Source organism: Meles meles, chromosome 15, assembly GCF_922984935.1.
Source record: "Meles meles chromosome 15, mMelMel3.1 paternal haplotype, whole genome shotgun sequence".
NCBI classification, from domain to species: domain Eukaryota; kingdom Metazoa; phylum Chordata; class Mammalia; order Carnivora; family Mustelidae; genus Meles; species Meles meles.
In genome coordinates, this window is record NC_060080.1 from 50,293,112 (window position 1) to 50,320,211 (window position 27,100).

The window sequence follows — 27,100 nt, forward strand, 5'->3', positions numbered from 1 at the left end:
CTAAAACAAAACAATAAAACCCACATGCTAGTTGAAGACTATGGTTAACATCTCACACGCCTTAAATGGTGAATAATGGATATGATACAATCAATTCCTTCTTACTATTTTGGCTCCCCAGAAATATCAGAACCTCCTTGTAAAGGGCTCCAGGCAGATGAATGCTATTGTTCTTTTTTCTCTATGAGGTCTCCTGCAAATGCTCAAAGTCTGATTTCCTATTGAGGTTGATGCTCTTTCCAGGGAAGGCAGAGGGATTTCTTATTTGAATTTGGGTGAGTGTCCCACTTGCCCGACACACCAAGACCTTCCAGCCTTCATTCCATCCATGAGCCTGTAGGGAAGCCAGCAGTGCACTTGCCAGGCTATGCTGGTCCTCTGTCCTCTGATGCAGCTCTGCTCTTGGTCAGGGCCACGGCCAAGGTTTCTTTTCCTTGACCTTCCTTCTTGTCTTGCTTTTGGCTTGCTCCACCATTGCTTTACTCCCCCTCTTTTATTGATGCCCCATTCTTCCTTATGTTAACTATTCTTACTGCCATGACTCAACATTCTTTATAACTCTCACACTTGCGGTTCTTAAGAAGGTACACAGAAGAAAATTTCCATACCCTAGAATTTCATAAAAGGGGCACTCATGATTAAGAAGGTAATTTGATCACAAGTATTAGAAACCTATCTGAGCTGGCTTGGGCAAGGAGGGAATCTGTGTGTATATGTGTGTGTGTGTGTGTGTGTGTGTGTGTGTGTGTGTGTGTACGTGCACATGTGGGTGGGTGTGGGTTGATGTTATAAGACCAAAGAAGCCTCTCATGATCCCAAAGCAGAATAAACAGCCAGGCTCAGTGAATGGATACAGCACCTCTCAATCCCCTCTCCGGGATGGGTCTCTTCCTCTGCCTTTCCCGTGGGTCTGCTCCATTTGCCTCCTTCTGTAGCCTTTTTTTTGCATCTTCTGTGCCCTTGTCTTCCAGTTTACATGCTGTCTCTTCCAGAGAGCAGCAGGAAAGGCCCCAGTTGTCTTAGAGACCCAATTCAAAGTTTCCAGGCTTGGGTGAGATGTCCAATGAACTCTTCGTGGTCTGATTACCTGTAGCCAAGGGGCAGGGGTCATACATTACACCGACACACACAGCTGCCAGAGCTTCATCCTTTTGGGTAGGGCTATGGGCTGGGCTGACATCCCTAAAATTACCCACAACGGGAGGAATTCCTGTAAACACAAATGAGGGCAGATTCTCTTGCTCTTCTCTCAGCACGTTTGGAGTTCAGGGACAGCTTCCTAGAAAAAGAACTCTTGTCCATGAAATTAGGACTTGGGGCCTTCACATTACCTCTCGAGACCCACCTCACACAATGACCTCAGAACTCTAGGTCAGTCTCCAACTCCCCAGTATTCAGTGGCCTTGGAGCTACCCAAAGTACCCCCCCCCCAGCTTCACCCCCCCCAGCTGCATTTCCTTGTCCTGGGCTCCTTTCTTGCCAAGGCTAATCCCAGCTGATACGCTCATGAGTGTTAATCACTGAAATTCATTCACCCAGCAAATATTTATTGAGTGCCCATGCTGTGTGAACTCTGTGCTGGGGGCCAGCAGCATGATTTGAGCAAGGCAGATGCCACCCTCGCAAAGCTGGCTATCTAGAGATGCATGCGGAGAGAGAGGGCAGGAACCTGTGAAAGGGCTCGTCCAGAGCACAGGGCCCCAGGACCAACCTCCTGACTGTCCTAAATGCCTTCCTAAAGGTCTTTCCTAGGGGTGAAGTCTTGCTGGTTTGTAGTCCACTAGATCATTTTGTGCTTTGCTCATCCAATGACTAGACAGTTCCTGCTCAGTAAAAGCACAATTCTGCTTGTTTTTTTTTATTGTGTTTCCTGAAGCTGGCTCCTGCACTGTTAGGTTTCTCCCAGCAACTGCTGGTGGAGTCCAGTCCTCCAGCCGTCACTATGTGACTCTCAGCTGTGTGCTATCAACCACAGGGGCATTACCTGTGGCATTTCTCATTATGGGGATTAACTTCTGATGTGCTGCCTGCACGTGGGGCCCACAGTGCATTAGAGTCACCCTGATCCGGGAGCCCAGCATGTGGTGCGCTAAATCTTCTGTGAGCAGGGAGGAGGTGCAGAGAGAGTGGAAGGGCAGTGGGCTGAAGGGTACGGAGGTAGCATGGGAGCAGCATGGGCATTTAGCTGAAAAGGACTGAGCCCTTGCAATGTTTAAAAGGACCAGGCTTGTGACTGGTAACAAGGGAGAAAGGCATTGGACCCGTTGGCAACAAGAGCAGTAGCCAGAGCATTTATTGGGTGATTGGTGTGTACCAAGCACTGTGCCATCCAAATCACATATATTATCTCACTTAATGCCCACCAGGGTCTAGTGCAGTGTGATTAGCCCCACTTTATAGAGGGGTGAAATTGAGACTCTGAGAGACTCATGCTTTGCCAACATCCTACTGCTAATAATTAGCAGAGTCAGGTGTTAAACCCAGGTCTGGGCTCTTAAAGCACCACAGGAATAAAGAGAATTCTCTGGCCTCCTTGGTGATCTCTTTGGGTGTTTCTGTGGTGTTTCGGGGTCACACCCAGCCCCTGACCTGGTGTGGTGTATAGTAGCTGTCCATCGGCACTCAGGAGGAGACAGGCCGACTTCAACCACACTGTAGTGTGACCTGTAGAGCCTGAGCCCCTGGGGAAGTGCCTGTCTCCTCCATGTCCTGTCCTGCTGGAGAGTCCACTGTGGCAGAAACTCCTGGATGGTGGCGTTTGCTGGGAACCCAGCACCTAAACGTACACTCCTGACCTTCTGCTGCTGTTTATTCAACCTGAAAGCAGGCATCCTTGATTCTTGAGCCTCAGGTATGAAGATGAGATGAGTGAGGCCAGCCACAGTGGGCAGTGTGGCTTGGAGGACGTCAGCTGACTTTGCTCTCCTCTGGGCTCTCCTAATTTGGGGCCTGGTAGGGCCTTCTGTGCTGTAAACTGGGTTTCCAGTTTCTCATCTGTGAAGTAAAGGGCTTGGAATCGACAGCGGCTAAGCTTCCTCCTGGCCCTGAGACTTAGAGAATTCAGGGCTCAGCGCCCCTTGGAGCAGCAGCCGCCCAGTGACCTCTAATCAACCTTGGCACATTCTAAGTACTCAGTAAGCACTTGTTGAACCGAACCCAGGAGATTAGGAGTTTCTCAGCAGAGCAAAATAATTCCGCAGTGGGGTTTGCCACGCACCCTGGAGTGACCATTCCCACCGTCCGTGGGCATCCGGGAACCTCCCCACCCCCGCCCCAGTGATGGCATTTGGCACTCCGACTGGAAGTGGCTGAAGAGGTGGAGGGTGGGGAGTTTGGATTTGGAGTTGGGGCAAAGAGAAACCAGGTGCATGGAACTTTATTGACCAAGTGTGATTGCTTTGAAACTCGAGACCCCACAGCAACCCTCCGGGGGGCTGCGTGGCTGTTGAGAGAACTCTGCCTTGGCAGCCGCTCTCAGACGAGCTCACCCGCGTCGAAGGCTCTTAAGGAGGCCCCGGGGAGTCTCCCGGCAAACTCCAGCCCTGCCTTTATAAAGGGGCCTGAGGAGAAGCGCCTGGGCTCTCCTGGAGCCCTCGCGGGGGAGGGGGCTCGGGGCAGTCCCGAGCGCCCTTTCACAGGCCGGCCGCTGCCGCCGCCCCCGCCCCTGGGGAGCCCCCGCCGCTGCGGCGCCGCTGAGCCCTTGAGGACCCCCGCCCTTCACACTGCTCCCTCTCACATTCTCTCTCTCTCACACCCGCCCTAGCTTGAATTCGCCCTCAGTACAGTCTCTCTTACGCACGATCTCTGTCACACTTACTGTAGCTCTTTCCTCTCCCGCATACACCTCCCCAGCCTTTCTTTCCCCTTCCTTCCCTGTCTCTCTCTTTCTCTCCCTCTCCCTCTTCTCTCCGGACGCCTCCCCTGGTGCTGAACTGGAAACAAAACTGAGTTTGTTGTGAGCCGCTGGGGAAGAGGACGTTTGGAGGCAGTGGCCAGGGTGCCGGCAGCAGAGGCAGGCTGGGGCCAGAGGCAGTGCCAACAGCCGGAGACCCCAGCGCTCAGCTGTCCCAGGGAGCAGGTAATGCCACACTCAGGGCTGCCTCAGGCATCCTGCTCTCCGCCGGGTCTCAACTCCCCAGGACTGTTGGCATCTGTTTGTCTTCTTACCTGGCCTTGAAGGGGAAGGGGAATTCCAGACCTAGGGAGCAGTAGGCATGAGGAGTGAGGTGCCCTTCTCTCCAGAGAGCTGTCTGTGGTCTGATGTGGCTGGAGTCCAGGCTGTCTGGGATTGCGGGTGGCTGGGGTCTGGGGTGGCTGCGGCCAAGGATATCTGGGGTTAAGGGTGACTGGGCTCTAGGACATCTGGCCGAGGAACATGGTAGAACCTAAAAAGGCAGGGAAGAGCCAGATCACAAGGGATGTTTTCAGCCATGTCCTAGACCCTAGGCTCTGGGTAATACAGAGCTTATTAAGGGTTTTTTACCTAGAGAGTAACAATCAAGTCTACATTTTAAGAGGGTAGTTTTTGAATTCTGATTCTGTGGAGAATTGGTGTGTCCTCAGAATCAGAGTCTTAGTCTTCTCCCAATCTAAAGAAAAAATAAGGTTATGTGTTCCATTGCTAGTTTTTCTTCTATAAAATTTCCTTAACTTTTGAGGTTTGCTAGCAAGCCTCAGCAGTCAATAACCCAATGAAAAGACTATTTTAAAGTATTAGAAAAATTCAGAAATAAAATTCCTTTAAGTAAATGAGGTAGAATGAGCCATATACAGATAAAGTAATAGTATTTTTTGATAGTAAATTATTTCTAACCCATATATGCAAAATATTTTATGGTGCTGCCCAAGTAACACCATAACTCCCAGTAGTGTGTCATGTGAACATGTCTGAAATGTTTTCTTTTTATTTTCAAGATTTTATTTATTTATTTGACAGATAGAGATCACAAGTAGGCAGAGAGGCAGGCAGAGAGAGGGGAGGAAGCAGGCTCCCTGCTGAGCAGAGAGCCTGATGCCGGGCTTGATTCCAGGACCCTGGGATCATGACCCAAGCCAAAGGCAGAGGCTTTAACCCACTGAGCCACCCAGGCGCCCCATGTCTGAAATGTTTTAAAAGCAAGCTTCACTGCCACATATGGAGTAGGGGTGGATTATGCAACCAAAGGTAGAAGTAGGAGGAGGCTCTCGTGGTGATAGGATCAGGAAATAATCAGAACCTGAACTAAGATGGTGGCAGTGGGTAAGAAGGAGAGAGCTGAAAAGTATTTAGGAAGCAAGGGAAAGAAGTTAGTGTCTGGACATGAATGGTGAGAGAGCAAGAGGCTTCAGGAGCGAGTTCAATATTTCTTACCTAGATGACTGGAGAGCTAGCATGGCTATCATTCAAAATCGAGAAGGGCAGGGTTGGGGTGTTGGAATAAGGAAAGTGGTTTGAATATATTGAGGTGGACTTGGGAAGGCTGCAGAACTCCCAGATGGAGTAATCCAGTTGACTGCTGGATCAATACAAGCAGAGTCTGGAGACCTGGGGGACCTCATCTATAGGGTGACACCATAAAGAACACAAGATGGTATAGAGTTTAGAAAGAGAAAAGAGAAGAAGGCCAAGGAAAGATCTTGGGAAAGATGAAGATTTAAGTAAGACAGGCAAGAGGGGCCAGGGAAAAATACTGAGGAGTCCTCAAAGAGATAGGACAAAAATATCAAGAAAGTACTTTGTTATGAGAACCAAGAGTGTAGCATGTCTGTCCAGAGGGAGCAGTCACCACCATTGATGACCCAAAGAGATAAACCAGACCTGTTGTTTTGCCTGGTTTTATTAACTAATTGGTTTGAGAATAAGCTAGCAAGAGTGATCTCAGGGCATGGTTGTAAACTCAGGTGTGTAGCATAAAAGAGATTAGCAGGGTAGAGGAGGGAGCATTTTAGCAAATTAAAATGCATTTGCCCATGACACTTTGTGTCAACTGTATTCAAATAAAAGGACTTTTTAAAAATGCATATACCCACCTGAAGAAAGCAGCTGTCACTCAGCCTTAGTGACAAGTGATCGGTGCCAAGCAGGAATGTAGGCACAGTCCTCAGAACATCTGAATCTTCAAGGGAAGTCAGAAATCTGGATTCTTAAATGAAATCTCACAATTCTTTATGTTAGCAATTATTTCAAAAACTGTTATACTCTGTGAGGACTAAATTAAACACAGAGTGGCCAGTTTGAAATCTCTGTCACTTAGAGAGGTGGGCTGAACCAGTTGCAGCAGGTTGGAACGTGATTGGGTAAGGAGGAAGTGGAGACCTCTCCATCAGAAAGTTGGAGAGAAAGGAGAGCAGGAGAGCATGGAAGGCAGGTAGAGTCAGGGGAGAGCGTTCTAGGGTAAGAAGAACTGTTTATAGTCTGGGAGGAAAAGAGTGGGGAAACGAAGCTGAAAATCAAGGTGAAGAAAGGATAGTCAATAAAATAACGGTCCGGCAGAAGAGAATAAATGTGGCCAGAGATTAAGCTGGAGGAAGGACTCCTTTGTTCAAAAATGGACTACGAAGTGGTAAGGGTACAGACAAACTAGAAGGGAGACAGCAGTGGATTTCACATCTTGAGGCCTTTGTTTCCTTGGTGAAGTGGGTAGGAGATGGATCAAGAGGCTTGAAGAGAGGAGCAAGGGTATGAATGGCATCAAGGGACACGGGACACGCCGCTGACAAGGATGAGTGGGCGGTGGCTGCACTTCTGAGACCTGCTGAGGGTGGAGACCCTCCATTTGCACAGCTGGATGGTTTTCTCCAGCAGGGCTCATGAGCCTGGGTGCTGGGGTTGGTGGTGAAGGGGATTAGCACCTGTTACACTGCAGGCCCTTGTCATGTGTCTTATTCTCCTTAACTGACTTATCTCCTTGCTCCTCTCAACAACCCTGCTCATTCAGACTGAACACCTATAAGCAAGTGGCAGCTCTTGGATTCATACCCATGTCTAGCTGGGTTGCAAACCCATTGTGCGCCTTGTCTCCACCATACCACAGTATCACACTGCCTCTCCCTGTGTCCCAGGATGTTCCTGTGGAGGTGAAGACTGGGCCAATGAATTCTTGTTTGGGCATTGGCTGCCATGTTTTACTGGGAAGTCAAGAGTTGGGAGTATGATGACAAAGTAGTTGAAAACTGACCACTGGGAATCCACGGAGAAATAAGTGAGGGCCAGTGGGGATGATGAATTGAGGGGACAGAGGGGCTTGGGGGAAGGGGAAGAGTTGATGAAGCCCAGGAGACAATCAATGAGAGACTGAACTGGAACAGAAGCAAAGGGATTGGTGAAGAGGGAAATATTCTTGAAAACTTTCAATAGAGGGGTACAGGTGAGAAAAAGTGGTTGAGGTGAAGATGACTCCAGGGTATCTAGCCTGTACAGTTGGGCGGACAGTCATGCCTTTAACCGAGGCTCTCCACATCAAGTACTGCCTCTCTTGTCTTGCTCTAGACACAAGGGCCAGCACATTCTCACTTCAAAGTCTTTGAAACATTCAGAGCACTCTTTTTCCAGAGATGCAGAAGTGGTACAGTCTCTTCTTCCAAGTCACAATGTAAACCTACTCCTCAGAGGGGTCTTTCTTAGCCAATCTTTCTAATGTAGTTCTCTGTTGCTTTATTTTCTCTCTCTTTTTTTTCAGGACTCTTATCAGTACCTGAAATGATTATTTATCCTTTTACCTGTTTTTGTCTGTTTCTACCACTAGAACAGACATTCAAGAGGGATATATGGCATATATGGGCCTTTATCTGAGCTTTGTTTTCCAACACCTGGAACAATGCCTGGCATATAGTTAACTTTCATGAAATGCTGAGTAAGAGAAAGGAAAGAAAAGGGATGCCCAGGTGGCTCAGTTGGTTAGGAGTCAGCCTTCAGCTCAGGTCATGATCCCAGCGTCCTGGAATCGAGGCCCGCGTCGGACTCCCTGCTCAGCGGGGAGCCTGCTTCTCCCTCTGTGTGCTGCTCTTCCTGCTTGTGTTCTCTGTTAAATAAATAAGTATAATCTTTTCTTTTTTTGAAGGGGAGGGGGAGGAAAGAAGGAGGGAGGCAGGATGGGGAGCATGTTTGGGGCAGGGTACATGTTTAGTGTTGGAAGGTGCCTGAGAAACAGCCAGGAGGTGACATGCACTGGGGAGTTGGGAAGCAGAGTGGGAGCTCAGGAATAGGTTGTTACCGTGCCCGAGAAGGAGGTGGGCTCCTGCTGCACACAGGTACGAGCCCGTCCTGTCACAGGCTGACCGGCCCTTTAAGGCCAACACTGGGAGTTGACTGGTTTGGGATCCAGTGGGAAGAGGGGTCTTTCTGGGTTTTTTTATGCTGAAGTTGGGTCAGAGTTTTTCTCACTTCTTACTTTTCTGTTTTCCACCCTTGCTGCTGCCCAGCTTTGGCCATTTTCTATCCTTCTTTCTTGTCATCTGACTCCCAGACCCTGGAGTCTGAATGTAGATTAAATCTGGTCATCCTGGGGTGCCTGGGTGGCTCAGTGGGTTAAGGCCTCTGCCTTCAACTCAGGTCATGATACCAGGGTCCTGGGATCGAGCACCATGTCAGGCTCTCTGCTCAGCGAGGAGCCTGCTTCCCTTCCCTCTCTCTCTGCCTGCCTCTCTGCCTACTTGCGATCTCTGTCTGTCAAATAAATAAAGTTTAAAAAAAAAAAATCTGGTCATGCCCTTTATCTCAAAGAATCTCACCCACATCCAACCCACAGAGGTGTGAGGACTTAGTTTTACTAAATTAGTAATTACTAAATTTACTAAATTTAGTAAAATTACTAAATTTTACTAAATTTACTAAATTATATCTCCCTTGAGCCTGGCTTCTGCTCCATTTCAGTTGGCCTTGCAGCCCTTAGCCTCTTCTGGGCCCTTCACAAGACCCTGCTGTCCTCTTGTTGCAGGGTCTCCAGCTGCTGAGCAGCTCCAGGACATCCTGGGGGAGGAAGATGAGGCTCCCAACCCCACCCTCTTCACAGAAATGGACACCCTGCAGCACGACGGAGACCAGATGGAGTGGAAGGAGTCAGCCAGGTGAGGCAGATCCCCAGGGGAAGGGAGAAGGCGGCTTCCCACTGCAGTCTGCCTGGGGCCCAGGCTGAGCTGACCTTCCTAGTGGGAAGGACCACTGACCACTGGCGTCTTGCACCTTGCATCCTGCTGGGGCACTCCCTGAGCCCTAAAGACCTCCATGTTGGCCTTCCTTGGTGTCCAGAACTGGGCTGGACACAAATAAGCAAACAGATACTTATCACTTTGTCTTTATTCTCAAATTAAAACCCAAGTGGGAAAGTAGAACAGATACCCATAAGGCCATGAGAGAATAATAAAAGGACATATATACGTTCTTGTCAAATGGTTCAAACTAAATGCTATAGTTTGAGGGAAAGGAGAAGGGAAAACACCAATAGGGCTGGGGTAGGCAGGTAAGGCTTCCTAGAGGAAGAAAAATGTTTGTCATGAAAAATCCAGGTGGGGAGGTCTGGTGGACCTCTGAAGAAAAGAGACTCAGCAGAGTTTGGGTTGGGACAAGCAGAGTGGAGCTCTGGAGGCTCCACTCTGTGGAGGGGTTGGGACAGAGGAACTGACTGTGTATACAGGGGTAGCAGAAGCAGAAGAGGCAGAAGGCTGTTGGGGAACAACGTGGTGAAGACGTGGAGCCAGGGGAGGATTGGAGTAAGGAGTAGTGCTGGCCATACCCAGTGCCTGGGATACGGTTGCTTTCTAATTGGACTGGTCAGCAACACCAAATGCTGCCAAGAGTCTAAGGAAAAGGTAGGCTATGGTAGGAGGCAGCAAGAAGGGCTGCTCCTGGGTAGGAGCTCGAGAAAGGCCAAAAAGTGGCTGGGTAGGAGCTTGAGAAAGGCCAAAAACTGGGCCATACCAATTTTTCTTTCTTTTTTTTTTTTTTATTAGTGTGCCCCTCACTCCCAAGAAATTTTTAATTTAAATTTAACTTTATTAAATTAGTATTTATTTCTCAGAGGAATTAAATACTAAGGAACATGTTTTAAGTCAGGTTGGCTTGAACTTTGGAATGCCATAAATCATGGTAATACCTAAAACTTTTTGCTCCCCAAGACTCCTTTGGGGCTGCTTTTGCCCCAGCTGAGAATGCCTGTGTCCGGGACTGGCTGGCCCTGGGGGCCACCAGGATGCCAAGATCCTGGCAGAGGCTCCATCCATGGCCTGGGCTCTTCCCTCACCCACCAACCTCACTCACCTGGTCAGTTGCTCTCTAGAGTGAGGATAGCAAGTTTGAACATCCCCAAGCCGCCTCCTTCAAATCTCTCCTAGAAGAAAGGCCACTGGGTGGACCACTAGATCCTGCAGGCTTCCGGGAGCAAATGAATTCTAGCCTCACAGCCTGCCCCAATCCCTGTCTGGAAGCCCTGGAGCCTCTATTTATGAGCCATTCAGCAAGCCCTTACTATATGCTCAAGAGTTTACAGGCTTATCTTATGTAAGCTGCACAATGATCATGAGGAAGTGGGAGCTAGATTATCCCCATTTTATAGATGAGGATACTGAGGTTTAGAGGGGGAAATAGCTTGCAAGTCTCAGAGTGTGCAGGCTGCTGAGTCTGAGTTCTAGACCGGGTCTGTCTGACCCCAGCCTGAGGGCTTATGCACTTTGTCATGTTTCCTCATTTTTTCAGCTAACTTCCTCCCTTCCCCCAACTTCCAGGGGCTCTGTTTGGGTTTCCATGGGAATACATGAGTCTAGAGGCAATTTCACTGGGATGGGAGATAAATGGAGATAGCCACAGAGACCAGGGCATCTATTCAGGGCTGAGAAGAGAGGGCATGACCAGAGCCCAGTCTGGGCGATGGCGGCTTACTGCATCTGAGGAGCTAGTGCTGCTCCTCCCTGTCTTGTCCAAGGTGGGCTGATAGAAGGAACATTGAGAGGGGCCTTCTCAGAGACCCCGTAAGAAGAGCATTTTCTCTCCGCTGGGCAAGATCTGCATCCAGGACCGCCCCTGGCAACAAATGCCAGGACCAGACCCTCCATGAGGACCTATCATGCAGGCCCACAGAACCCTTGCTAAGAATGCCTCTCGGCCCTCAGAGACCCAATTGTCTGTCACCATAGACAAAATACTGTTTCTGGTCTGAGCATAGATCCATAGTGCCTTCTGCACTGTAGACCCTGTGATGAAACTGGTAAACTGTAGGAGATGATGTTTGTAGAAGCAAGTTCCTCCTGAAATAGAAAGGAGTCTGATCCTTAACCATCTACAAGCTGTTGGGTTTCCCTGTGAGGTAGGCTTTCTGAGGACAGCATCTGTGGTGATCCTGAAAGGGTCCTCTGTGGACCTCAAACCAACAGTGAGAGGAAAGTGATGACTAGGGGCGCCTGAGGGGGCTCAGTTGGTTAAGCGTTTGCCTTCAGGTCAGGAATTGAATCCTGCAGCATGGAACTCTTTGCTCAGTGGGGAACCTGCTTCTCCCTCTGCCTGCTGCTCCCCCTGCTTGTGTTCTCTCTCTCTCTGACAAATAATTAAAATCTTAAAAAAAAAAAAAAGTGATGACTAGAAGAAGTTAAAATGGCTGAACCCAATTCCAGGCAGATGTGAGGGAGAAGCAGCTTGGGGGTCAACTTGGGGGCTGGAAACAGTGGGAGGAGAGGAGCTCAGACCTCCCTACCTGGAGCCCCCTTTCTCTACCTAGCCTTCTTTAATCTTTTGTCCAGCCAGTCGCCTCAGTTTTTCACCTCACTGTTGGAGGTTTGACCAACAAGGTTATAGAGAGGTCAGAGGAAGGGCTTGACCATTGGCCAACAAGTCCACCTTGGCCTGGACACTTGTGCTGGAGACTCTTCTGAGTCAACTGCAGCAGTGGAAGTGCTTGGGGCCAGGCCACACCCCCATGAAAGAATGGGAAGCATTTCCCTCAGCTGACAGGGAAGCCAGAGGTCTTAGAAGTTTCCAGAATCCAAGAATCTGCAAATCCTAGGGGGTTCTGGCCTCCTTGGGGTAATGGGAGAAAACGATGGTGGTTTGGGGAGTGGACAACCCCTCACACAGACACTCAGGCCCTGGGAGGGTTGTAGGCCTATACCCACATCAAAGGGAACGGAGGAGGGGACCCTTTAATAAAAGCATTTAATTTGCTTCAGGAGTGTTTGCTTTATTGAGTTAGGAGATTAACACAGAGTGAAAATCTCAAATCCGCAAGGAATTTTCCCTGGTGGTGCTTTGTTGGGGGTTATTAGTTTGGGGGATGTTTTGAGCCCTTGGAGAAGGAGTCACCCCTGGACGGATTTAAATGGCTTTTTGAGCTCCACTGAATCCTTGCCCCTGTGCACGTTAATGGGGACTGTGTATGCAGGCGTCACTTCTGATGTGATCAATGCTGGTAGGTCAGGCTGTTAATAAGATAGATTTTTACTACTCTGTCTCTTCAGCATTCCCGGGAGGAAAATGAAGCTGGCTGTTGGCTGATCCTGACCTTGCCTGAAGGGAGGGCTGGGTCAGGTGGGTGGGGGCACACAGCCCCTCACTTCTGCAAACAACTTACCCAGAATGCTGTCCTCTCTCAGGTCCAAGTCGGCCTGGCTGCAAGGACAGCAAGAGAAGAGTGACCTGGGCTATAACCTACCCAAGTGTGGACGGCCCTTTGGGGTTACCCAGAGATAGCCAGAGTTTAAAGCCTTCTAGGGGCGCCTGGGTGGCTCAGTGGGTTAAGCCTCTGCCTTCGACTCAGGTCATGATCCCAGGGTCCTGGGATCCAGCCCTGTGTTGAGCTCTCTGCTCTGTGGGAAGCCTGCTTCCCCCTTTCTTTCTGCCTGCCTCTCTGCCTGCTTGTGATCTCTGTCAAATAAATAAATAAAATTTTTAAAAAATAATAAAGCCTTCTAAGAGATATGAGAGAAAATTACAAATCCAAGCTGTCTCTGATCTCAACTCAGAGCAGATCAAAAAGTGAACTTTGCAGAGGTTCTTTTTTATTTAAATTTAATTTTTTTTCAGTGTTCCAAAATTCATTGTTTATGCACCACACCCAGTGCTCCATGCAATAAGTGCCCTCCATAATACCCACCACCAGGCTCACCCAATCCCCATCCCCTCCCCTCCAAAACCCTCAGTCTGTTTCTCAGAGTCCACAGTCTCTCATGGTTTGTCTCCCCCTCCAATTTCCCCCAATTCACTTCTCTCCATCTCCCCATGTCCTCCGTGTTTTCCTTATGTTCCACAAATAAGTGAAACCATATGATACTTCACTCTTTCTGCTTGACTTATTTCACTCAGCATAATCTCCTCCAGTCCTGTCCACGTTGATACAAAAGTTAGGTATTCATCCTTTCTGATGGAGGCATAATATTCCATTGTATATATGGACCATATCTTCTTTATCCATTCGTCCATTGAAGGGCATCTTGGTTCTTTCCAGTTTGGTGACTGGCCATTTTGCAGAGGTTCTTTTTTTTTTTTTTAAGATTTTGTTTACTTATTTGACAGACAGAGATCACAAGTAGGCAGAGAGAGGAGGAAGCAGGCTCCCCACTGAGCAGAGAGCCCGATGTGGGGCTCAATCCCAGGACCCTGGGATCATGACCCAAGCCGAAGGCAGAGCTTTTAACCCACTGAGCCACTCAGGCACCCCCCATTTTGCAGAGGCTCTTATGAGACACCTGTGCTTTAAAGACATTCCTGTGATGACCAGGAAAGGGTGGAAGGAAGGGCAGGAAAAGTGGGTCGGCTTAGTTGGGTCAAACCAAATCAGCATATTTTCAAAAGCATCCTCTGTGCAGGAATGCTTGTACACTCCATGTGTGATAGAGAGGAGAGCCTGAACTTTGTCTCAGCTTTAAAGTGCTCCCACTTACAGTCCTGTAGAACGCCTTCCTAGTATCATCTCCCTGCTTAGTCTGGGGCAGAATCCACCCTCAGCCTCTGGCCTCACTACTCCCTCAGGACCACTCTACGGATTAAAAGCGGAGTAGGAAGCTGAGAGCTCTTAGCACAAAAGTCCGCAAACCTCATTCATTCGTTTAAGTATGATTTACAAAGTGTTTACTGTCTGTAAACCTGAGCCAGCTGCTGGAGATCCAAAAATGAGCATAGCAGATGCCATCCTGACTCACTTGGGCTTTCCGTCGAATGGGGCACGAAAGTGGATAAACAGGCATTTGAAGATGGGGTGCTGTGAAAGCACAGTGTGGGGGCACCCAGCCCAGACAGCAGGGCTCAAAGAAGACAAACTGGAGCAAGAGGTGTTCCCCTTAAGACCGGAAAGATAGGTCAAAGTGAGCCAGGAGAGGGTATGGCGGGGGAAAGGAGAGGCCCAGGAACCAGGAGAACAGACCCACAGATGAAGGGGCAGAAATGCCTGTGGCTAGGCTGCACAGTGTGGGGTCAGTCGTGGAGGGCCGACGCAGGCCGCCGTATTTGCAGTTTGAACTTGAGCTCAGTGGGAGCTCGCACTGAGGGGAAGCGGAGCAGGATGGTCTGGGAGAGGCACTCTGGCTCTGTATGAAAAGAGGCAAGGCTGGGCCTATCCCAGGAGGCTGGTCCCGGTGAAAGATGGGACCACAGACCTAGATGTTGGCAGTGGGAACAGAGAGCAGGGGTTGATTTGAGACTGATTTTTTTTTTTTTTGAGCAGATAACTTAATATATTTTGAGCATGTAATTTAATATATATATTATATGTGTGTGTGTTAATATATATATTCCTTTTAAATATACTTTATTTTTTAGAGCAGTTTTAGATTCATAAGAAATGTGGGTGGAAGGTGCAGAGTTCCCATTTTCCTCCAGCCCCTGAATGGGCAGAGCCTTCCCTGTGACGAACACACTCCATGAGCGTGGTCCATTTGTCACTGTTGCTGAGTCTACATGGCCACACCATCACCCAGAGCACAGAGTTTACATGAAGGTTCACTCTTGGTGTTGCACCTACTGTGGGTTTGGACAAATATGTAAGAACGTGTATCCATCATTATTATTTCCTACACAGTAGTTTCACTGCCCTAAACATCTGCTGTGCTCTGCTTATTCGTATCTCACTCTCTTCCTAATCCCTGGCAGCCACTGCTCTTTTTACAGGATTTGAGACCTGTCTTAACAGGGAGGATTTACAGGACTTAGTAACAGGTGGCATACGGGGGACCAGGATAGCCAGGGAGATGTCCACCTTTCCTGCTTGAGCAAGCGGGTAACTTGTGGTAGCAATATAGGAAACCCAGGAGGAAGAGCAAATTTTCATTGTGTTGGGCATTTTGTTTTGTTCTGGTGGATGCTGATGATGAGTGCCCCCTGGCACATGATCTGTTGGAAGCTGCCGGTGGAGGTGTCCAGCAGGTCACCAGGTAGCCACGGAGGTCTGGAGCTGAGTGGAGAAGGCTAGATTTGTCCATGCTCAGCATCTAGATGGGACTCAAACCCATAGAAAAGGGTAAGGTTGGCTCTGAGATCATGAAATGAGAGAGTTCCCAGGGAAGAACCCCCTGGTCACTAATGTTTGCGGGGTGGGCAGAAGGGAGTAGAACCCACCACGGAGACTGAGAAGGAGCCACTAGAGAGGTAGGAGGGGAATAAGAGGAGTGCTGTACCCTGGAGACCAGGGGCAGGGAGACATTCAAGATGGAAGGAGTGACCACCACTGGGAGAGGAACAGAAGAGTATCCATAGGATGGAGAGACGGGAGCAGTCCTCAGGGGTGACGTGGGGCAGAGGGTGGAGGAAAGAGTCAGGATGATGAGGGTGGGTTCAGTGGAATCGTTCTTCCAAGATGCTTGTCTGTGAAAGGTGGCAGTGAGCTTGGTCTCCCAAGGGAGGCTTTTGTTCTTTGTAAGCTTGAGCGATCTGAGCATACCGAAGGCTGATGGAAAGGGGCCAGATAGATGAAGGAGAGTGGTGCAAAGATGCGTGAGTGTGCGAGGAGCTGCTGGGTGGAGGGGACAGGGCCCTGAGCCCCCAGCTGGAAGGCCCCACCCCTTCTGTGTGACAGGCCAGAAGGAAGGAGCAGAGGGCAGGGCAGCTGCAGCGAGGCCTGGGGGCTCCTATGAGGGAATTAGAGAGGGCTGGTGATTGCCAGAACCATCTCTTGTTGGACAAGGCGGGGAGTGGAAGAGCAGACTGCGGAAGCTGCTGGTGGCCAGGTGGTCCTGAGGAAGGTGAGCATCTGTGGGTCTGGGGCCTCCTTTGGCTGCCGTTGAGCCTTGCATGGAGATTTGTGGTCCCATGAAAGTTTTCAAGGTTATTTGACCTTGACTAGTTGCTGGTCTGAACAGTCTCACAGTCTTTATCAAGCCGCTTTCACATCCAGTAGCTGACATGGTGCTTTCCTCTCCCTCCACTAGTCAAACCCTGATACCTGACACTTACGCCGGGTAAGTGGGAAAAAGTGATTTTGTACGAATCAGAACTTGGATGGCAGCCCAGGTAGAAGTAGGCAATGTTCCCCAGGCCTCTGAGGCCCTGGTTGCCTCCAGTGCTCTCACCTGTGAGCCGTGTAAACACAGACTGGGGGCCTGAGCCAGGGTGTGTGTCCCCCAGGGATTTCCTGATCACGTCTAGTCAGCACAGCTCAGGGTGGGGGCTCCCTGAGGCCTAACAGCCCAGGAGGGGCCAGCTTTAGAGTGCTTGCAGACTGGTTAGCGAAGCACCAGCCCGCCCTTGGGGAGGGCCAGGCAGTGACACAACGCCATCACCTGGTAGACTCAGGACAGTAAGCTAGGGTTAGCTGGCTAACCACTTAGCCAGGAAGGCTTGCTAAGTGAGGAGAGAGGGCAGGAGGCTTCCTGGAGGTGGCTTGACTGGCTGACAGTTCCACACAGCCCCTAGAGGCTGGTCAGCAGGAAGGATCACCTCTCCACAACCAAGGACATCCTTGGGTGGCTCCCTCAGTTGCAGTTGCAAAAGAGGAGAAGGGGAGCCTGGGTGGCTCAGTCAGTTAAGTGTCTTGCCTTGGGCTCAGGTCATTATCCCAGAGTCCTGGGTTCAAGCCCTGTGTCTGGCTCCTTGCTCAGCAGGGAGCCTGCTTTTCCCTCTGCCTGCCCTTCCCCAGATTATGCTGTCTCTGACAAATGAATAGATAAAATCTTTAAAAAAAAAAAAAAGAAGTTGGTGGGGGTCGGGGGAGAAAGCCTATCATCAGACCACCTTGCCTGCCAAGACACTAGTTGATTCATCCACATATACATATAAATGTAAATATGTATTTGTCTAAATCCAAATATATATATTTTTAACTTTTAAATATCTAAATAGCTGTCTGTCTATAGTTTTTTATTATGGAAAGTTTCAAACACAAAAAATAGAGAGAACAATATAATGAGCCCTCACCTATCTATTACCCAGCTTCATCAGTGATTAATATTGGATCTATCTTCACCGCTTTTTTTAGTTTGCATTTAGGAATTTTGTTTTGTTGTTTCTCTTTTGCCGCAATGTTTTAAAGAAGATCCTGCATGTTGTAAACATTTTAGTACACAACCTGATGAGATTAGACTTCTTCTATAAAGACAACGCCGATGCCATTTTGTCTCCTAACAAAACTGAGAGCCCTTCCTTAATATGATATTTAGTCTACCTTCAAATATCTCTAATTTTCTCAAAAGCATTACTGTTGGTTTTTGCAACTTCTAATCAAAACAAGGTCCACCAACTGATTCTGGTGGTTATGTCTCCTGTCTTGTTAGGATCAGAACTGTCCGATTCCACAGATGCTGAAGGGAAAGACCACCCAGAAAAGGGGCCTTTGTCCCTTTGTCAGGCATTTGTGCTAAAGGCAGGAGCTTTCCCATCTGATATACCCAGCCTCACGAGCACAGTTAAGCTCAAGGGAGCTGGCAGGGCCTCTGTAGGATGGCCAAGGGACAGGGAAATGTCCCTGTCAATTTAGGGGCATTGTAGGCTGCAAATAACAGAAGCCCACTCAAGCTAACTTATGCAAAAAGAGGGAACATCAACCGAATATGGGGTGGCCTCATGGTACCCGGGAATGGTCGGTCAGGTATGTCAAGGCCTGAACCCAGGAAGCCAGGCTGTTCTCTCTCTCTGCTTCTGGTCTCTGCCTGTCTCTGAGCAGTGTCTTCCTCTTCTGCCGCTGTTCCTGTCCCTTCCTTTTGTCTCTGTCCTTGGCTATCCCTTAGCTTCTAAGTTTACACCTATTCTACTCAAGGGACCGTCCCACAATGTGCATCAATTTCTTAGTCCCAATTCCTAATTCTTCAAAGAGCATCTGATTTGCCCAACTTTGGTTGTCCCAACACTGTGACCCAGATCTTATAGTTATGGGGAGCTAGGGGGAGGGCTGGGCATGGCCTACGGACCTATCCCCATGAATGGCAGCAGAGCAGACACCCCAAATATGTCTTTTGCACATCTGTAGTAGCAAAGATGTGCACTTTATGTAACCTAGTCTATGGCTGCAGTTGTGTTTCTAATGCCAAGCGGAACTTCCAGAAGTCTCCAGGCCACCACGAGAGTATAGGTGGGAGTTTTGCCTACCTGCCCCCTCTTGGACAAGCACTTCACCAGTCACATCCGGTCTCCGTACATGGATAACTACTGTCACCACTCCCCTGGATCAGTTCCTATTGATCCTACCAAATCCAGGGTAGCAGAAATGTGGAAGGTTTGGACCTTTGGAAAATCTATCTTATCCATACCTCTCTCCTTTCATTCTAAAAGCATTTTAGGGGATGTTGTGTCAGGTTCTACAGGAGAATTGAAATGGACATGTATGAATCTGATCTGGAAATGCTTATGATCTAGTGCAGGTGTCAACAGAATTCTTGTAAGGGTCAGATAGTATTTTAGGCTTTCTGTTTATATAGGATCTCTTCTTCCTCTTTTTCTTCTAGTTTTCTTCCTCCTTTCTTACTACCCTTTAAAAATATAAATACCAGGGGTGCCTGGGGGGCTCAGTCGTTAAGCGTCTGCCTTCTGCTCAGGTCATGATCCCAGGGTCCTGGGATCGAGCCCCGCATTGGGCTCCCTGCTCAGCACTAACCTGGACAATGAGAATAGTAGCAGACCTTCCTCAAGGCGCTGATTTGAGGATTAAGTGAGATAATACATGCGAAGTTCTTAGTATAATACCTGGCGCATAGTATGTGCCCAGTAAGCTTTAGCCACTGTTGTTATATTAAGTGCTATGTGATAAATGGCACGGGATGGGATGGTAGTGAAAGGAAAGAGCAGTCTCTTCAAGCTGGGTCCCTGGGGAGGCTTTGCGTGGATGAAGTGACCTTTGGACAAGGGCCTGAATAGCAAAGGTGGGAGAGAGAGTACCCAGGGAGAGAAGGGTGCCTTTTCTGAGAGGTGGGGAGGAGGAGACCTGAGGGGAACTGACAAGCTGGTAAATGAGAGTCCTTTGGAGGTCATTACAAAAACTCTGGGACACACAGACAAGTGGTCTTCAGAGAGATTTGGCTCCAGAAGCCTTTCCCTGAAGGAACCAGGTAGGAATTTGCCAGTTGCTGTGCTTGATGGCATTCACTTAGCTGTGGGCTCCGTCTTACTGCTGAATAAAGATACGATATGCAGCAGGACAGACCCCTCACCAAATGCATGACCTCAGGAGCAGAGTGCCCATCCCCGTTCCATGACCACACTCCTGGAATGACACACCTCTGCCTCGTTGCTCCCAGCTAACCACTGAGTGCGCTTTCTGAGAACTGATTCTCCTGTAATGCCCAAACTGCACTGCTTAACCAAAGGCCCTTAGAAGAGACCTCTATGCTAGCAAAATGAGAGACTTTCAATCACAGGGAGTTAGTCAGCCGTGAAAGCATGCGGGGTTCACTCCAGAACAGCCTATAACAGAGGTGCCTACTTGTCTGGTCCCAGTCCCAGACAAATCTCATTTGCAGAGATGGAAGATTCCATTTATCCTGTCTGTTAAACATTTGAGTTACGTAGCCTCCGTTCTGATTCCGTATCTCTCTGATGATAATTTGGCTTTCCCCGTGCATCTGCCTAGAAGGAGAGAAAGCAAGGGCTGCAAGATGACAGTAACTAACTCCGTAACTGTTGGAAAGCTCATTGTAAATTTGGGTTTACTCATCGATCCTTCTGAACTTGGTTACCATTAGTCAGTATCCTTGGAACTAATCATCTCTGGGACAATAAAAAGACAAATTTCTGAGTCTGCTCTGGGGTGGATACCCTAAGAGACCTGTGAGGCTTTTCTCCTGCTGGTACCTTCTAAACCTCTGCATTACCATGTTGACCCTTGACCCATACCTGCCTGCTCAGTCTTCCATGCTTTAGTCTTTCAAATTCACTGTCATGTTTGGTTTGTGAACATATATACCATATGTGCAATTTTAATCAGTCATAGAAGTAACTTTTTTGTGTTACTTTATATATATATATGTATATATATATATATATATATTTTTTTTTTAAATACATGTGCTTATCATTATGTAGTAAGAATTTGCCAAATAAGTTGTAGGAATGGGCAAAAATTTGCTTAGGAGTTCCCCTTTTGAAAAACTTTTCTTCCAAATGCCATCTCTTGGTGCCTCTTTCAAAGACTGAAACTAGGGAATATCTAAAGATATCTCAGACATTTCCAGGAAAATTCTTGATTGGCCCCTGAGAGAATTAACACTGGCCTTTGGTTTCTGCTGGAAAATTCAGGGTGTTGATATGACTCAAAGCAAAGTTAAACAGCTTTGCCAGATGATGGGGGAAAACTCATATTTGTGTTACTTTTAAGAATGAATCCGTTAAAGTCACAAAATCTATTACCAGCTGGCCCCAAGCAGCAAGCAAAAACACCATGTCTTGATGCTTTGTAACTGAGACATGGAAGTCAAGTCTTTGGACAATGGTGATGGGGCAGGGATGAGAGAGGTGCAGAATAAGGTCAGTGAGGCCGTAGAAGTGGAGAATTACCAGTGTAGTGTGTACTTCTCAACTTTTAGGTGAGTATACATAACTTCATCTGAGCAATAAATTCACACAAATATAAGTTTTACAACAGATGTTTAGAGGCAACGTAACCTTAACATTAAAGGCTGCTTTCTATAGGAGATTACTTTTTTTAAAAAAAATTTATTTATTTATTTGACAGACAGAGATCACAAGTAGGCAGAGAGGCAGGCAGAGAGAGAGAGAGGAGGAAGCAGGCTCCCTGCTGAGCAGAGAGCCCGATGTGGGGCTTGATCCCAGGACCCTGAGATCATGACCCGAGCCGAAGGCAGAGGCTTTAACCCACAGGGCCACCCAGGCACCCCGGAGATTACTTTTTTAAATCTTTATTTTTTTTTTTTAAGATTTTATTTATTTATTTGACAGAGAGAAATCACAACTAGGCAGAGAGGCAGGCAGAGAGAGAGAGAGAGAGAGAGAGGGAGGCAGGCTCCCTGCTGAGCAGAGAGCCCCATGCGGGATTCGATCCCAGGACCCTGAGATCATGACCTGAGCCGAAGGCAGCGGCTTAACCCACTGAGCCACCCAGGCGCCCCTAAATCTTTATTTTTTTTATTGAAGTTTTTAGTTTTAGTGTCTCTACACTCCACATGGGGCTCGAACTCACGACCCTGAGATCAAGAGTCACAGGCTTTTCTGACTGAGCCAGCCAGGCACCCCTACATTTTTTTAATCTTTAAGTTTAGGATAGTCTTAGAGGAATTTTTGCAAACAAATTAACCAGGATATAATCTAATAATAATGATATGCAAAATAAGCGCAGAAAGAAAGGACCTCCACTCCAGTCAAAATGTTTGTCTATATTTTCCAGACTTTTTCTTTGCTAACTACACCCGATGGCCTGCTCATTATCCTCTTAAAGACCTATGTCTTCCTTTTTAAAAGTACTGATGTCCGATTCTCAGGCACCTAGGATTCTGATGTCATTAGTCTGGGGTTCAGCCCTAGGTGCTGGAATTTGTCACAAGCTCCCAAATGACACCAGTGCAGCTGAGGTTAAGAGTGACTGATACACTGGCCAGGACAGGGCGAGTGGGGTTATCATTTAAGTCTCCGTCCGAGGAGAGAGCTAGAATTCAGGTCTTCTGGTTTCCAGCTCTTTCCAGGAGAACCCCGTCTTCTTCTAACAACCTGGTTTAAGTGTTGGAAAGCCTTGGCTATACCTGGCAGCTTGCCCCCATGACACTTTCTGCCACTCTAGGTATTAACCGAACGCAGCTTCTCTAATCGTAACTGTGGCCGAGTTCTGAGTCACAGAAAAGGCCACTGTTCCACACCCTCTGTGCGTGACAGGGAACTGCTTTCTGGGACATGTGACTCTTCACGGTTCTGTTCAGCTCCTCCCCAGCTACAAGAGGGGCACCTGGTGCCCCGCCTCCCAGCTGGACAAAATCCCTGTGAGTTCCTTTCCAGCCCAGAGATTTTCTTTCCACTTGACCTGTTTCTCCAACTCTAATTCCCTATTTTTAAAAGCCAACCATGGTATAAAGGTCACTTTGCAATGAGTTGCTTGGGATTACACATTAACCATTTTATTAGGCGTCCAAGAGTTTTTAAGCCAGGCTCTGATCAGACGCTTTTTAAAGAGCCCATTCCTGTATTCCTTCTGACAAGTGGTTACACATTTTATTATGGAAGATTTAAATTTGAAAGTAGTATGTAGTAGAATGAGCCCCCGCACACCCATCACCCAGGTTCAATGGTTACCAGCTAAGTCATGGCCAATCTTGTGTCTCTGTTCCTTGCTTGCCACTCCCTCCACCCGAACACACACACACTGGATCACAGTGACACGAATCCCAGACACACACCATTCCATCTGCAAATGTTTCAGTGTGTGCTTCTAAAAGATAAGGTCTCTTTTCTTCTTTCTTTCCCATTTTTTTATTGTGGTAAAATATACTTAACATAATGCTTACCATCTTGGCTGTTTTTTAAGCATCCTGTGCAGTGATTTTATTTTATTTTATTTTTTTAAGATTTTATTTATGTACTTGACAGATAGAGATCACAAGCAGGCAGAGAGGCAGGCAGAGAGAGAGAGAAGAGAAGAGGAAGCAGGCTCCCCGCTGAGCAGAGCGCCTGATGCGGGGCTCAATCCCAGGACCCCGGGATCATGACCCGAGACGAAGGCAGAGGCTTTAACCCAGTGAGTCACCCAGGTGCCCCCAGTGCAGTGATTTTAAATACATTTCTAATGCTGTGCAGCTATCACCCCCATCCACCCTCACAGTGCTCTCAACTTCTAAAACTGAAACCGGGGACCCATGAAACAATAACTCTCCTTTCTCCCCTTACCCCCGGCACCTGGAACCCACCCTTCTACCTTATGTCTCCATGATTTTGACGACTCTAACTACCTCATAGAAGTGGAACCATACCCTATTTGTCTTTTCATGACTGGCTTATTGCACTTTGTTATTATGGCATAATGTCCTCCAGGTTCATTGGTGTGGTAGGATATGCCAGAATTCCCTTCCCTTTTAAGGTTCAGTAATAGTCCATTGTGTGTATATCCCACATTTGCTTATCCATTCATCCACTGGTGCACACTTGGGTGGCTTCCACAGTTTAGCTATAGTGAATAATGCCACTGTGACTATGGATCTTGAGCCACAGACCATCTTCAAGACCCTGTTTTAATTACTTAGGTATTCAAATAAATAAAATCTTTAAAAAAATAATTACTTGGGTATTGCTTCAACCATAATACCATTGTCACATCTTTTTTTTTTTAAATGACACTAATTTTTCATTTTTAAATTTTTTTGTGGGGGGAGGGGCAGAGGGTGAGGGAAGGAGAGAATCTTAAGCAGGCTCCATGCTCCGCGTGGAGCCCGATGCGGGGCTGGATCCCAGGACCCTGAGATCATGACCTGAGCTGAAATCAAGAGTTGGACACTTAACCAGCTGAGCTACCCAGACACTTCTAATTCTTTATTTTCATGGAATTATCTAGGCAGTGTCTATATTTCTCAGATCATCTCCTCTATTTTTTAAAAAATATAGTTGGTCTAGGGGTGCCTGGGAAGCTCACATGACTTATATATATATAAAGTTGGTTCACATACTGCATTTGGGAGATAGGTCTCTGAAGTCATTTTTATTCTACAGGTTCTTCCTCCTCTATTTTTCCCTCATAGTTGTTGTTATTGCTAAAGAAACGGCATCATTTGTCCTATAGGTTTTGCACCTTCTGGATTGCATATGTCTCTGATGGGGTTTAACATCTATATTTTTTTTTAAAAGATTTTATTTATTTATTTGACAGAGAGAGATCATAAGTAGGCAGAGAGGCAGACAGAGAGAGTGAGAGGGAAGCAGGCTCCCTGCTGAGCAGAGAGCCTGATGTGGGACTCGATCCCAGGACCCTGAGATCATGACCTGAGCCGAAGGCAGCAGCTTAAACCACTGAGCCACCCAGGCGCCCCTTAACATCTATATTTATTTTATTCTATTTATTTTTTAAAAAGATTTTATTTATTTACTTGACAGACAGAGATCACAAATAGGCAGAGAGGCAGGCAGGGAGGGGGGGAAGCAGGCTCTCTACTGAGCAGAGAGCCTGACGCGGGGCTCGATCCCAGGACCCTGAGATCATGACCTGAGCCAAAGGCAGAGACTTAACCCACTGAGCCACCCATCTATATTTATTTTAAAGTGATGGTGGGATCCAGGCTTGTCTAATTCCAGTCTGCCTTTTTCAGAAGACTGTTTTCACCAGTGTCTGCCTTTATCAGGAGGCCGCTCCTACCCACTGATCTTTGTGTGTGTCTGATGACTATGATGGTTATCAGTTCGGTTGTTCCCAGTATTAAGCCCCACCATTGTCTCTTTTCTCCAGTCGTTTCCTCCTCCTAGACTTCACCCAACGTGATCAGTCAAGACTCACTACCCTCAAGCAGAAAGGAGTGAGCGTTTAATGACAGTAAGGGGACACTGGTGAGAAAGCAGTGGTCCCTGTCCTCAAGAAGCTTGATGTCTATTTGGGGAAGCAGGTATATATCCAAATAACCAGGAAACATGATTGACTACAATTAATAGTTTATTTTAGCATCTGAGCCCCAGAAGTCAGGAACTTTACCCATAATGGTCTATAGCAGAGTTGCCTAGATCCCACTCAGGTATTCTGAATATCTTATTTATTTATTTAACAGAGAGATAGAGAGCAGAAGAAGGGGGAGTAGTAGGCAGAAGGTGAGGGAGAAGTAGGCTCCCTGCTTAGTTGGGATCCTGATGAGGGCTTGATCCCAGAACCCTGCGATCTTGACTTGAGCCCCTGAGATATTGACCTGAGCTGAAGGCAGACACCTAACCGACTGAGCCACCCAGATGCCCCACCCACCCACTCAGGTATTCTGGTGTAAATTGATCTAGGATAGACCTAGGCATCAAAGTTTTAAAAGCATCTGAGATATTTTTCTGTGCAACTCAGTTTAAGAATCATTATCCTAGGATATGGGTTCTTAAAGTGTGGTCCCTAGATCATAGCATCAGCATCATCTAGGAACTTGTTAGAAATGTCCATATTCTTTTTTTTTTTAAAGATTTTATTTATTTATTTGACAGAGAGAGAGGTCACAAGTAGGCAGAGAGGCAGGCAGAGAGAGAGGAGGAAGCAGGCTCCCCGCCGAGCAGAGAGCCCGATGCGGGGCTCGATCCCAGGACCCTGAGATCATGACCTGAGCCGAAGGCAGCGGCTTAATCCACTGAGCCACCCAGGCGCCCCAGAAATGTCCATATTCTTGGTGCTCCTTCTCTTCTGCCTGAGACCTATGAAATCAGAAACTCTAGGGTGAGACCTGGTAATCTGTATTTTCCTAAGCCTTCCAGTGATACTGATGTGTACTTCAGTTTGAGAACCCTGTCCTCAGTGTACTGTTGGAGAAATAAACAGGATGACTGGTAGAGGTTTGAGAGGAAGTGGTCTTCTTGCTGGGCAGTAGAAAATGAAGGAGTCAGGGGCACCCGCGCTCAGTGGGTTAAGCCTCTGCTTTCAACTCAGGTCATGATCTCAGGGTCCAGGGATCGAGCCCTGTGTCGGGCTCTCTGCTCAGTGGAGAGCCTGCTTCCCCCTCTCTCTCTGCCTGCCTCTCTGCCAACTTGTGATCTTTCTGTCAAAAAAATAATAAATAGAATCTTAAAAATAAAAAGAAAGAAAGAAAATGAAATGGTCCGATCTGGAAAACAGAGAGGAAAGAGGACGTCTCACTATATAGATCCATGACTCTCAAAAGCTAGGAGCTCGTTAGAAATGCAGAATCTGGGACCCCACCCCAGACCTGGTGAATCAGAATCTATATTTTAACAATATCTCTGTGATTTTTTTTGTACATTAAAGTTTGAGGGAGGCACACTGATATAGTGTGTGTACTCCAATTATATAAATCAAAGATACAGGGGGAAAAAATGGCCATGCTAGGAAGGAGACTCCGAAGATATGGTCTGCTCTTTCAGCTGGTGTTCTCAAAGCCATGTTTCCTCTTGTACAGGAGAGTGAGACCCACATGCACAGAACTGCTTGTCTGCATTGGGACCCCAGACAAGTCCAGCCATCCCTGAATGACACAGACTGTATGATTCAAGAGCAAGGGCTCCTCAACCCTCAGGGCACAGTCACATAAACTGGGAGCTTTCAGGGTCAGGTCACCCTCCGGAAGGGGTGTATTTTACAAAATCTCCCCAGGAAATTCTAATTAGCAGCCAAAGTTGAAAACCATTGCTACACATCTTGGGTCCTCCATGTTTCCATGTTCCACTCAAGGTAAAAGTGAGCTCGATGTCTAGTAGTCTCCATTAAAAACACAAAGTTAAGTTTCAGGGCACTGGCTCACTGTTGCAACATCTGGATTCCCAAAATAGTTGCAAAGAGGACCTGGAGAGCTGTTCCTAGTAAAGTTGTTGAGTGTCCTGGGATTCTTCGAAATCAAGTTCTCCAGGGATGCTGGTAGTAGGAGACTAGATCTGATATTGCCCTGAACTTGGAAATAGATAACTTTGCTTTTCTGCAAACTGTGCTCCGACTGTGTTGTGGGGACCCAATACAGTACAAATATTTGAAGTTCTGGGAGGAAGAGAGAACTGATTGTCCTTGCTGTCTGGAGATAATAGAGGATATTTCAAAGAGAAGGTATGCTCTCACCCACTCTTTCTGGGTGGAATTGGATTTGCACAGGCAGAACACTAAGAACG

At 47.6% G+C, this 27,100-nt stretch overlaps 1 protein-coding gene across 3 annotated transcripts in view; it reads left to right on the top strand.

Annotated features, from left to right (window-relative positions):
- The window catches only part of SLC4A5 (solute carrier family 4 member 5), a 97,611-nt gene that overhangs the window by 21,976 nt on the left and 48,535 nt on the right, over positions 1-27,100 (top strand). For 2 of the 3 annotated variants that reach the window (XM_045979541.1, XM_045979542.1), the window contains exon 4: positions 8,916-9,045. In XM_045979541.1, the coding sequence (XP_045835497.1) occupies positions 8,916-9,045 (130 nt within the window). Of the gene's footprint in view, positions 1-3,716; positions 4,079-8,915; positions 9,046-27,100 lie in introns of those variants that run through there. The other variant, XM_045979543.1, reaches the window with a different exon arrangement.